The sequence below is a fragment of the Tupaia chinensis genome, unplaced genomic scaffold (genome assembly GCF_000334495.1).
Source record: "Tupaia chinensis unplaced genomic scaffold, TupChi_1.0 Scaffold000359_1, whole genome shotgun sequence".
NCBI lineage: Eukaryota > Metazoa > Chordata > Mammalia > Scandentia > Tupaiidae > Tupaia > Tupaia belangeri.
Window position 1 is genome coordinate 1,427,064 of NW_006159855.1, and position 13,692 is coordinate 1,440,755.

The 13,692-nt window shown below is 46.7% G+C and overlaps 1 protein-coding gene across 1 annotated transcript in view; it reads left to right on the forward strand.

Moving 5' to 3' along the window:
- Nucleotides 1-6: 6 nt before the first annotated feature.
- ZNF710 (zinc finger protein 710) overlaps nt 7-13,692 on the forward strand; it is a 93,970-nt gene continuing 80,284 nt past the window's right edge. The window contains 1 exon segment of the mRNA XM_027773552.1: nt 7-748. Within this exon segment, the coding sequence (XP_027629353.1) occupies nt 581-748 (168 nt within the window). The 5' untranslated portion in view covers nt 7-580.

The following is a 13,692-nucleotide window of genomic DNA, read 5'->3' on the forward strand; positions in this document are numbered from 1 at the left end:
CCCCCCTCCCTCGTCTCCCTCTCTCCGTCTCCTCGCGGTCATTTTCCTAATTGGACGGAGCTGTGGGGCGTGATCGCCGGCGTCAGATGGGGGGCCCCAGGCTGCCAGGTGGGCGCGCTGGGGCTCGGGGACCGACCGGGCACCTTTTGCTTTCCCACCCTAGGCGCACAGATCCCACAGATGCGACCCCGTGCCACTGGCCCCCCCTAACCGCGGACTTGCTAACTAGTGCGTATCAGGGTTTTTTCCAACTTGCCTTTTAAGATGACTTTTATGGTTGCTGCAACGGCTTGCCTCCAGTCTGAGCTGTAGTTTAGGAAGATTTAAGAGGCCAGGGAGGTGCTTGTGTGGGTTTTAACTAACCCGAAACGGTCATTAGTGTGTCTCTGAGCTCTGCGAGATGGTGCCGGCAAGGCGTAGCAGGAGGCTGTGTGCCAGGAGGCTGGGTGCGTTTTCCCAGGGACACTGCGAGGGGCTCTTCCTTCCCGATCTGAGCTGGGCCTGCCTGGGAGTCCAGTGAGGGACCATCCTAGTGGCCCACCCTGAGCTGCTAGCCAAACAGCTTTTATTTCTATGCAAAATGGAAACTCCCAACAGGGGTCGACCTGGAGGGAACATAACCAGTACCGTGGAGGCGCCTGGGCAATTCACGAAACATCCCCACAGGTGTGCAGAGAAGGACTTTGTGCTCCCCCGGGTCACCCAGCCAGCTTTGAAGCTGCCCTCTCGGTCCTGCCTTTGTACACGTGTAAGTAAAAACAGTCAAAGTTCATTTCTCCCAAGTAAAGGGTTGGGGACCTGTATCTCGGTTTCCTCATTGAGGTCAGGGACCTCGGAAGAACCAATGGGGCCCCTTGGGGGAAGGGAAGAAACCAAGTTTACTGTCATTAGTTATTAGAAAATGTATTTTTAATGTTCGTGATCAAAGCTGATGGGCCTGTCTGGTTTTGATTTTAGGGACCTTGTACGGCCATGCTTTTCTCATTTGTTTTAAAGCAAACGGTATTTTCTAGAGCTTTCCTGGTGGTTTTGTCAGCTGGTCTTCAGGCTGCATATAACACTGTGGGGACACCTGCCAGTCCCCAAGCAGAATCTGTAATTGGTCACCTATATCTTCAGCAACCTTCTGGTGCAATATCTGTCCTCCAGGAGAGCAGTGGAGGAAAAATCTGCTTTCCTTGGAGTTGGACAGTAGGTCCGTTTTCTTCTTCCAGCCTGGCCTGCTTTTCTGTGTGCAGTCGGTCGAAGGAAACTGCAGGAAGTTGAAGGGGACAGACGCTCCTCAAGCCTTTTACTCATCTGCTCTGAGCTGATTCCTGGGTGAGTCTTCAGCTCACGGTGTGCGCCAGCGGTCCATCTATCCTGTGCTTGGGTGACTTCCATTCCAACCAGGCATTTCCTACCGGGGAGATTTATTTTAGGCTCTCTGTCTAGAGACAGAGACAGACAACGTTGGGAATGGTTTTCCTGTCAGAGATAGGGAGACTTTTGGGACCACCAGAGATTTTGCACAACTTCTATTTTAGGTTTGCCTTGTAGCCCAGAGATGTTTCTAGTAAGGTTGTGCTCGGAAGGAGGCACAAGACCTTTCTGGAAGAGAATAAATGAGTAAATAAAAGGAAGAATTCTGGTGCATCTTGGAGGAGACAGGTGAAGGTTCACCATCCACACTGATGAGGTGCAGACTCCCTGTCTAATTTGCTCACCTCCAGATCTCTCATGTCTGACCCAGGCCTCACTTGGAGCCCCTTCTTTTATTGAGTTAAGCATCTCAGTCTTTTGGGTCTCAGGTTAATGGTAGTTGATCCAGCCCTCCAACTTCAAAGCTGGAAGAGGTCCTTAGAGATTGTCTAAGAGAAACTGAGTCTGGTAGAAAACTCTGTGCCTGGGATCACCCAGTAAGCAGCAGAGCCAGCACTCAAACCGGAGCCTCCAGAGTCTGTTTCCAGGGCTCTTTCCCCATGCTACTGCCTCTGCTGCTGTTGGGGATTCTGAGTCCACCTCAGTTAAAAAAAAATGTGGCTAGAAGAACATGAAGCCACGGGCTCAGGCTACACGCATGAGCTAGATACATGGAGGGCCTTATTTTCCAAGTGTGCGCCACACTGTATCCTGGAAGATTTGGGGGGCTGGTGTGACATGAGGGGGAGCTGAGTGCTTCTGGCTGTTCTAACATTGACTTCTTCAAAGTCTAGCAGTTTAGTCATCAGGACGTTCCCATATCACACCATTTTTGATGTATTGTTGCATTCTTTTTTATTTTTCTTTTTTATTTTCCTCTTTTTTTCCATGATAGAGTGTGTATATGCACACATGAGAGTCAGAGAGAGAGAGGGGTACGTTTGATCACACCATGAGCCCCTTCTTCCAACCTGTTGGATCCTGGGCATTTGCCATGAGTGAATGTGCTTCAGGCTGTCTGGGCTAGAGATTCAATTATCAGTTGCTTTATAGGATCTAGCATCTCTCTCTCTCTTTCTCTTTTAATTTGCTACAGGGAATGTGCACTCACTGGAGAGAGACAGAGAAGGAAAGAGAAAGGGGAAAAGTAAGAAAACACCCTTCAGAGGATCTGGCCACACCACAGTCCCTTGCCTCCATTCTCTTCTCGGGATTTTGGGCATGCACGCATACATGCCTGATGTGATTTTTAAGCTGCCAACTCAGCCATATGGGATCCAGCCACCTTAATCACCATGCCACTCACTGGCCCCCAGCCTCTCTTCAGCAGCACATTAGCCCTGAGCCGTGGGTGGGTCAGGGAAGGACAGGATGGCACAAGGACCAGAGATCCAAAAGGCTCGTCTCCATTTGTGGACTAAAGTTCCCACAAGAACGACAGTTTGAAAGGGTAGAAGGTTGTGCTTTGTTCAGCGCAGAGCTCGTGTGTCTAGAAGTGGGCCTGGTAGGTAGGGGCCCTGAGTAAATACTTGTTGAGTGAACGTACTGCACCTTAGGGAAAGGACTTTCCTCTCAGAAAGAACCTGTGGCTGACACACACAGGCAGGGACGGGGAGGTGATTGATGGGAGCTGCAGAGTTGCTGTGAGTCATTGCTTCACACAGCACCAGACAGGTGAGGCAGGGGGGCTGGGTACAGAGGATGCTCAGTGGGTGGAGCCACTGGTGGAGATGCATGCAAAACAATAGGTATTGAAGTAGACTCTGATATGGGGAGATTAATAGCAATCATGCATCTCAGGCCAGGATGCTGCTAGATTCTTCCTGCGTGTCATCTCCCTGAGTCCTTGCAGGTGCTGGTTACTGCACTGTTATTCTTTTATTTCTCTTTTATTATAGGTTTACTGTAGGACACATGTGCTTGCCAGAGAGCGACAGAGAGGGAGAGAGGGTGAGAAAGCACCCCCCGGGGGGATAACCATGCAGCAATCTCTTTTCTTCCACTCTCCTCTTGCGATTTTGGGCACACGTGTTTCTCAAGCTGTGGGGGTCCCAGTCTCAAACCACACAGCCAGCCATGTAGGATCTAGCCATGTAAAATCCACCTTAACCACCACATCACCAGGCTGGCCCCTGCACTGGCAAATTTGGAAACAAACACAGAGGGGTTGAATCACTTGTCCAAAGGCAAAGAGCTGGCATCTGAACCCAGACAGATTACAAACTTTGCCTCCCCAGAATGACCATGTGGTCAGACTTCTCTGTCCATGCCAAGGAGCTGGGCATTCAAGAAAGATCTCTGGGGTTCCTTGAAAGGATGGCAGCAGAAGAACTAGACAGGCAGTTGTTGGTATGCAGCTGTCAGGCTGGTCAGGGCTGGTCAGGCTGTTCACTGCTTCCTCTCCCAGGGCCCTCTCAGTGCCCAGAGATGGTTCACTCAATGAGAATATTAGGGATTGCTTGTTTTCAAGTGCCTCACTATTCCCCAAGCAGAATGGCTAGTATATTGGAGAGATTTTGTACTTGATAAAGATTTAGGAGATACTTTGTTGGAAAAAGTTGTTTTCTTTCTCCCTTCCTTTCTTTTTCTTCTTCCTTCTTTCAACATTTCTTCTAGGAAACCAGGAGATGGAGTAATGGTTATGTTGCTGGACTCCCATGTTATCCACCGTATTTCAAGTCCTGGACCCAGTAGCTTAAAATTTGCACCAGGCATGTGAGCATGAGTACCCAAGATCCTGAGAGAATAGAGAAGGGATGGTGATGTATCCATCCCCCCATAGGGTGATTTCTCACTTTCTGTCTCTCTGTCTCTCTCTCTCTCTGTGTCTTTTTGGCAAGAGTATGCGCCCTGTAGCAAAAATCCCTCTCTGAAAAAGAATTTTTTTTCCCCCAGGCCATCCAGTGGTGTGTTAGTTAAGGCAGCTAGATCCAACATGGCTGACTGTCCAAGTCCTGGGCCCAGGCTGCTGGAAAAACACGCCAGGCATGTGTGCATTTGTGCCCAAAATCCTAGGAGAAGGGTGGGGAAGAGATTGCTGCATGGCCCTCCACCCCCGCAGAGGATACTTTCTTACTCTCTCTTTCTCTCTCGGAAGCACGCACGCCCTATAGTGAAAAAATAATTCCCTTTATTCATGATAGAATATGTGTGCATGCAAGAGTGAATGAGTAGGAGAGAGGAGTACCCTCCCGAGTCTGGTCACACTGCAGTCCCCTTCCTCCAGACCTCCAGCCTGTTGGATCTTGGGCACTCATGGGCATGCCTGGTTTATGTTTCAGGCTGACTGGGCAGGGGATTTGAACCGCAGTCTCTATGTGAGATCTGGCTCCTCTTGAGCAGCATGTTACTATCATGCCACAGAGCTGGCTTAGGTTGCATTTCAACTTAAAAGTTTGCTCAAACCACAGTTGGCCACGTGGGAATCCAGTGCCCTTAACCACCACGCCACCTGCCGGCCCCAGCAATGTGTGCTTTACTAGGCCTTGCACCTGGGAAGCAGACATTAAACTCATAATTACACAAATACGCTTTAATTACTGTTGTTATAAATTCTTCAAAGGAAAAAGTACAGAAGCCATGGAGCCAGTAATCACGGAATGAGGGTGGAAGGAGGCTTTCCTGAAGAAAGGGCTTTTAAAGAGCCACCTGAAGGCCGGTACAGTCTGTGAACCTCCATGTAAACCTTGCCACTTTCTATGTGGTCTGTGGACCAGCAGCGTCAGCATCACCTAAGAGCTCACTAGAAATACAGACTCTCAGACCAGCAGATGGTGTGGCAGTTAAGGCACTGGAGTGCACATGACTGGCTGCACGGTTCAAGTCCTAGACCTGGCAAAATCACTCAGGGCATCTATACCCAAAATCTCAAGAAGAAATGAGAAAAGAAGGGATTGCGGAATAGATATCCCCCCAGGAGGTGATTTCTCACTTTCCTTCTCTCTCTTTCTGTCTCTCTCTAGTGAACACACATATCCTATAACAAAACAAACAAACAAACAAAAACCAGCCTCTGGGGCCCCTCAGCAGACCTGCTGAATCTGCACCTGAACAAAATTCAGGAGCAGGGTGAGGTCTGGGAATCAGTAATAGACTTAAAGTACTGAACTGGGAAGTCCTCAGCTTGGCTGTGAACAAGTTGGGTGACCTCGGGCCAGTAAGAAGAAGATGAGGTAATCTCATAAGTTCCTTCTGGCATCTTTGATCTTTGGCTTTTTCTGGTGCGCTGCTGTCTCCACGCTTGTTGGGGGTGAGGACCTGGGCTTCGGCGCTGCCTTTGGTGGGAGCCAGCAGGCACTAGTCCAGGCTCTGGTCTGACTTCAGTGTGCACGAAGATCAGATCGCCTGGCCCATCAGAGCTTTGAGAAGGATCAGAATAATTCACAGAAAGTGTGTGGTGCTTTGTTGCACACAGAGAGTTGGTCTTAAGGTGACCCTGGGAAGATTTGGCCCAAAGCAAGAGAAAAACTGGCAAGGGTCAAAAGGGCTTTGGGGAAGAAAGGTGTAACGTTTCTGCCAAAAGTGGAACCTAAAACGAGGGGAGAGAGGAACCTGCTCAATAGTTCTGCGCACAGGAACATAATACTTTTAAGAATTGCCTTGGAGTTTCAACGGAGAGCCTCGCATCACTGTAGAGAGGGCCAGAAGGCTGCAGTCAGGGGTCCTTGACTTTTTCATTGTGTGGACGGGCTTCCTGGGGGTAGGGGAAGCAGTGTCCCTGAAACTGCAGAGTGTTATGTGTGCACTTTCCTGGGAAAAGGGCTCATAGCTTCCACCAGCCTCAAAGGGGTCTGCAGCCCCAAGCACTAGTCAAGTGTCTTTCTCAGCTCACCTCACCTAGCTCTTTTTATGGTAGTGGCAGAATTCTAAGCACTTTACACATCTTAGCTCATTCAAGTAGAATACCTTTCCCAAGTCTACACTGAGTAAGCCTCAGAGCCAGGATCGAAACCCAGGCAGTCGGGACAAGTGTTCTTGCTCAAGGCTTACCTCAGTGACAGGGCAGGCAGGATTTGAAACAAGCTCTTTATAGTAGTACAGAAGTGGAGGTTATAGGGCCCTCTTCCCCAGCTTTACAGACTATGCATCTCCCAATCGAGTTTGCATTTCAACTTAAAAGTTTGCCGTCGTGTGTTTGAAACGGGTGGGAGGTTTATTTTATTATTCTTATTTTTTAGTTTATCTCTTCTATGAGTGAGGGAAAATCGTGTAAAACCAATTTTCCAGAGGAAACAATAGGAATTATGCCAGATTTGCCCATGAAAGCCTCTATCACTATACGGCCCAACTCATGCTTATTTGTGAAGACAAGAAATGGGAAACAAGACTGAGGCCAGCAGGTGGTTTGGAGATTAAGGTGCTGGATCCCACATGGGATCTAAGTGTGATTTGAGTTCCTGACCCGGTGGCTTGAAGAACACACTGGGCGTGTGTGCATGGTCTTCCCCTTGGGAGATGATTTCTCACTTTCCCTCTGTCTGGTAAACACATGCACCCTATAGCAAAAACTAAAAAATAGAAAAGAAAATAAATAGAAAACAAGGGGGCCAGCAGGTGGCGTGGTGGTTAGGATGCTGGACTCCCACATGGTTGACTGTAGTTTGAATCCTGGACCTGGCAGCTTGCTTTCTCACTATCTTCCTTTCTCTTGCTAGAACACTCAAGCCCTGTAGCAAATTTTAAAATAATAATAAATAAAATAAATAATTCTTTAAAAAAAAAAAAAAGGAAAGAAAGAAATGGAAAAAAGACTACGGCAGCACTAAAGTCTACCTAAAAAATTAAGGAATCAGAGAGAAGGCCCTTGAAGAATTGCACCCTTCAGTGAAGGGGGTAAGGTGGCAATAGGGGATTGGAGTCTATGTGAGAAGAAGGGATTAAAGGATGTTGGAGCCGAAGTAGGGCCAAATGTGTGCCGAATCAGCAGCTTCAGAAAGTAAAATAACTGGTTTTATTACCTACTAATTAATGTGTGCAGTTCACAGACCTGACCCTTCCCCCACCCCCAGTGCCGTATGCCGAGTACAGAGGCCTTTTGTCTTCTTTTTAAATTCATCTGTGTGTTATTTGAATTTATATCTGTATGTATTATCTTTGTTTTAGTATGTGTGTGTACCCACGCATGCGCGTGCATGCACACACACACACACACACACACACACACATTTGTAAATGGGGTCAAAGGACTATTAGAAATGGGTTGGCCACTATGGATGTCTGGATTTCGTCTTTCACAGCCACCATTGTGCAGGAGTTTCTAATATTAAATATATATCTATTGTGTAAATTTGTGGGAGGACTGAGAGAACTGTTTGGAGGCGTGAGGATTTTCAGTACAGTTGAAGCTAAAATAAGGAACTACCTCCTGGCCCAACTACCTTCCCTTTCTTCCTTCCATGCCCCGGTGTGAAATATATATGGAATCCAAATGAGGTTAGAATGGTCCTAAAACAGGAAGGTCTACCCTCTAGTCCAAATGGGAAACTATAACTCTGGTGGTGATTCCATTTATGTGCAGTTTGTCTTCTGGGGCCATCCTGGACCTTGTCTCATTCCTGGGGAGCAGCAGTAGAATCGGCTTCCAGATTGGGAAGCTCATCCTGTGTGTTTGGTAAAATGTAGACATTGGTTTCATGCATCACATCAGAATGTCCTTACAAGGACCCCGTCCAAGCCAGCTCTTGGAGAAGCATCAGGTACCCTTTGGAGATTGGTGATACTGAGTAGTTAATCCCACTCTGGGATGTCTACGCCTGGGGCTCCAGAGTTAGTGAGCCCTCCCCTCCCATTAATGCTCTAGTCTCTAGCTGCTGATCCCAAGACTCCTTATAAACTTGCCCTTACCCAGAAGCAGGTCTCCTCTGAAGTTGTGAACTCTTCTTTTCCCTCTGCTCACCCCTGCCCCAGGCTGGGAAGACCATGTTCATCTTCTAGGCCATTCTCCAGGTACCCACCATCAACCCCATCCCTTGAGCCTGTGTGTCCTGCCCCAGTTGCCTGCCTAGACCAGGGCACCCCCTATCCTCCGAGGCCCCTCTTTCCCACCTATAGCTGTAGACACACCTGTCTCCCCCTCCCTAGTTCCCCTCCTATATCACTTCTCTTCAATCTAGGATTTCAGAGAGAAAAGCCCACCCTTTCTGTGGTCACTTACCCCTCTCTGCATTTCTAGCTCAACAAGAGTGAAGAGTACTTCACTCCTGACCCCACTCCAACTAGCTCTCCCAGAGGTCCCTGGCTACCTCCTGGTCATACCCAATGACCCACCTCATGACTTCTTACCTGATTTCTCTGGCAGTTATTGTGTTGTCCCTTTGGGTCTGGCTCATCACCCCGGGTCCTTCTACCACTCTGATCTGTTTTCTCTGCCATTCCCACTTGGGTGCTTCAGCCTTGGTCCTCTGCTACTTCCTTCCCGTCCATGTCTGTGGTCTTGGCCTGCATAGAGAAAACTCTCACTCTGTGTCTCTGTCCTCGTGACTCCTGTAGACAACCTAGAGCTGGATTTTCTTTTGTTTGCTGTTTAACTGGATTGGATAGTTTAGTTCATTTACATTTGTTATGGTTTCAGATATAAATGAATTTCTACCATTTTATTTTGTGTTGTTCTTTTTATTATTATTATTATTATTATTATTTTGTAGATAGGGTCTCACTAGGTTGCTTTCCTCCTGCTTCAGCTTCCTGAATAGCTGGGATCATAAACATGCACCACCATGCCTGGCTTTTTAGGGTGGGCAAGAAATTGAACCTGGTGGAACCAGCAGATGGCATAATGGTTATGATGCTGGACTCCCACATGGCCAACCATGTTTTGAGTCCTGGACCCAGCGGCTTAAAATTGATGCCGTGCATATGTGTATGCATGCCCAAAATCCCAAGAGGAAAATGGAGAAGGGATTATGGCATGGCTGTCCCTCCTAGGGGGTGATTTCTTGCTTTCTGTCTTTCTCTGTCTCTCTGTTTGGTTCTATAGCAAAATGCTCTCAAAAAAAAAAAAAAAAAGAGGAAAGAAATTGAACCTAAACCTCCCATGTGGCATGTGGCCTCAGCATGCCAAGTAACAGTATCTACCAGTGTATGCTACTGCAGCTGTCTATGCCTTTTTTAAAAGAAAAGAATTGTTTTATTTAATTTTACTTATTTATTTATTTATTTTTAATTTGACCAGAGAGGGACAGAGCAAGAGTGAGAACCAGAGAGAGAGTGACAGGGAAAGTGAGAAAGCAAGCCACCAGGTCCAGGACTCTAACCTTGGTCAGCCATATGGGAGTTCAGCACCCTAACCACCATGCCACCTGCCAGCCCCACAGCTGTTTATTAGTTTTCTGATTCTTCTCTATTATTTTTTCTTAAAAAAAAAATAATAACTTGTTAGCAGGCATGTGTGCTTGCCACAGAGAGAGACAGAGAAAGAGAAAGTGAAAAAGCAGCCTCCGTAGGGTATAACCACACTGCAATCCCTTCTTCTCCATTTTTCTGTAGGGATTTGGGGTGTGCGCACACACACACATACACGTGTGCAGTGTGTTTCTCAAACCACTGGGTCCAAGACTCAAATCTTGCAGTTGACCATGTGGGCTCCAGCTGCTTTAACCAGTACATTATGAGCTGGCCCTTTACTTATGCTTTTAATTCCTCGTTTTATGTCTTTAATCCTGTTAGACATAGTTATTTTGTATTGGAAGTTATTTTCAGGTATCGTTCTGTTGTTCAGTACTTCTGCTGACTCCCACTCATGGAGGCTTGTTCCCTTAGGTGTCTCATGATTTTTGATGGTGAGCTTATTTTTGTTAAAATTCTGTCTGTAAGAATTCCCTGAGGTATAGGGTAAGAGTACATTCTTCCCTTTGTCTGGATACCTGAAGGCTTTACAGATGGGTCTTAATTTTATTTGTAATTCTTAGCTTGTAGTTGGGGGAACCAGAACCTAAACCTATATGACCACAGATTCTCAGCGGAGCCTTTTGTTTATTTATTTATTTAAACTCCACTTCTAGCTAACACTAAGCCAGATTACTTCCTTCCTAACCACATCCACCCGGCACTCTGCTTTGTCCCATTGTTGCCTTATTCCAAATGCCTTCTCTCGATATTTAGTGAAAGTCATGGTCAGGTCATATCCAGTTAAAAACGAGGCCTCTTCTGAGCTTTCCCCAACATCATTCCTTATCAAAGTAACGAGTCTTTGCATAGTTGTGGGCCACCATTGCCTTACCTATTAGGCTGTGGGTATACGTGTCCACACTCCACATTGGACTCTTAGCTTTTTGAAAGCTCAGAACTGCATCATTTATTTCTGGAGCCCCAGTGCCTGGCTCACTGTTGGGCAGAGTAGTTGTTTAATAGATATCTATTGATTGAACAGAACTTATGGCAAAATCAATTCTTCTCTTCTTTTTGAATAGTAATAAAAAAAAAATTGCAAGCACTAACCCACCCCATGATATCAAACAAGTCCAGTTCACCTCTTTGGACCTGCGTCCTTAGCTGTAAAATGCAGAGATGCTTCTGAGGTCTCCACGTGTTCTCTGATACAGAGACTTAGTTCAGCTCCTATGGCTGTACTTCGCTCAGTCCCAAATGGAGCTAAGAGATGGGAGGGTCTTGGAGAAAGCGCGATTTGGGGCATGAGTTGGAACAGAAGGAAACAGAAACTTTGAGGTAATTTAATATAAAATAAAGATGACATTTTACAAGTTGTGCCTTGAGGGGCAGACCCGTAGCCTAATGGTTAAGGAAACAGATCCCACCTGGCTGACTATGGTTCAAATCCTGGCCCTGATGGCTCAAAAAACACTCTGGGTATGTGTGTGCATGCATGCCCAAATCCTGATAGGACGGAGAAATGGAGGAGAAGGAATTAAGGCATGACCATGCCCCACTGGAGGGTGCTTTCCTCCCTCTTCTCCTCTGGCAAGCATAGGAACTCTTCAACAAATAAAAAAATAAATTGTGACTTTGAGACAACTAAGTGACATTTTGAAAAATGCATTATAGGGAACAACAGAGTGACCAATGGCCTACAAAGCAACATGTCTAAGTTTTACTGTGACTATTGTGATATATACCTTACCCATGATTCTCCATCCGTGAGAAAAACACTGCAGCGGTAAGAAACACAAAGGGTATGTGAAAGAGTACTATCAAAAATGAGTGGAGGGGGAACCAGCAGTTAGTGTGACGGCTATGTCACTGGACTCCCACGTAGTCGACCGCGGTTCGTGTCCCGGACCCGGTGGCTTAAAACTCACGCCGGGCACATGTGCGTGCGTGCCCAAGATCCTGAGAGGAGAATGGCAAAGGAAATGCGGTGTGACCATCCCCTCTGGGTGGTGATTTCTCGCTTTCTTTCTCTCTGTCTCTCTCTGTCTGTCTGGCGAGCGCACGCACCCTATTGCGAAAAATTTCTCCAAAAAAGAAAAAAAAAATGAGTGGAGGGACCAACAGATGGCGAAATGGTTATGTGGCTGGATTTCCACATAGTTGACCACAGTTCGAGTCCTGGACCTGGTGGCTTAAAAACTTATGCTGGCTGCGTGTGTGTGCATGCCCAAAATTCCAAGAGGAGAATGAGGAAAAGGGATTATGGCATGGTCTTCCTCCCTGGGGAGTGATTTCTCACTTTCTGTCTCTCTGTCTCTCTCTAGAGAATACTTTCTAAGTATGAGTTAAAACCCAGAGGCCATAAAAGAAGACATTAATGTATTTGACCTTACACAAGTAAAGAATTTCTGTGTAGAAAAATCATCATAAACTCATGCTGGGCGCGTGTGCATGCATGCCCAAGATCCCGAGAGGAGAATGGAGGAGAAGGGATTGCGGTGTGGCCATCCCCCCTGGGGGGTAATTTCTCACTTTCTGTCTCTCTGTCTCTCTCTGTCTGTCTGGCGAGCACACGCGCCCTATAGCGAAAAAACTTCTCCAAAAAAAAATGTGTTCAGCCCATCAGCAATAACAGAAACTCAAGCTTACCGTGTCAGTGGGGAACAGATACCCTCATAATTGATAGAAGTGTACACCAGAGGGCTGACTCCCTGGCACGATAGTAATAATGCATTGCTCAAGACAAGCCAGATCCCTCTTGGCGATCACAGTTCAAATCCCTGGCCTGGTCAGCACGAAACACAGCTGGTATACTCACGGCTGCCCAGGATCCATTGGGCTGGAGGTATCAGGGCATCACCAGACCTTGCAGAGGGCTCTTCTTTCTCTCTCTTCTCTCCTGCTCATTCTCATGTGTATATCATATGCTCTATTATGAATAAAGAAGAAAAAACGATACAACCAAAATGCTTATCAGTTGAGAACTGGTAAATACATTTTCTCACCACCATGCAATACAGTATGTATAGCTATAAGAAAGAATGTGGAAGCCTCTGTGGGCTGATGTGCATGGTGGACCAGCTAAGGTATTTCTTAAGTGAGAAAGTAAGGGGTAGAATACCTGGCTATGCAGTAGCTCTGTGAGGGTTCATAAGAGACTGGCCACAGTGATTGCCCGCAATAGCAGCTGCTTTTTCACCATGTACCATTTTTTATGTTTTGAATTTTGTACCTGTGCATATATGAGTTAATGCAAAAATATTTTTATTTTTTAATTTGCCAGAAGGCACATGTACTTGCCAGAGAGAGACAGAGAGAAAGCATCCCTCCTCGATGGGGCATGGTCATGCCAAAATCCCTTCTACGTTTCTCTGTCTCATTGGGATTTGGAGCAGGCACACACATGTGCCTGGCATGTTTCTCAAACCACCAGGGCTGGGATTTGAACCATGCAGTTGGCCATGTGGGATCCAACTTCCTTAATCATTCAGCTACAGGCCAAAAAGTCTTCATTTTTACTTTTTTTTCAGTTTGCTATAGGGCATGTATGCTAACCAAAGGGGGGCAAAGTAAGAAATTACCCCCTAGGGGGATAGCCATGCTGCAGTCCCTCCTCTTCCATTCTCTTTTCTGGATTTTGGGCACACACAGACATACACACACACACACACACACACACACACAGTGTGTTTTTTGAGCTACCAGGGCCAGGACTCGAACTATGCTGTTGGCCATGTGAAATTCAGCTGCCTTAGCCTCCATGCCACCTCTTGGCCCAAAAAAAATTTTTTTAAAGAAGATTGGGGTACAAAGAAGGCAGGGAGGTAGGGAGCTGCATTTTCCACTGGCTTTTTTAGGTACTTGCACTGGTGTGAGGTTACCATTTTTATAGACCTAGAAACTAGAGCTTAGACATCTAATGTGACTCGCTCAAGATCACAGAGAGAGTTAGCCTTGGAACTCGGC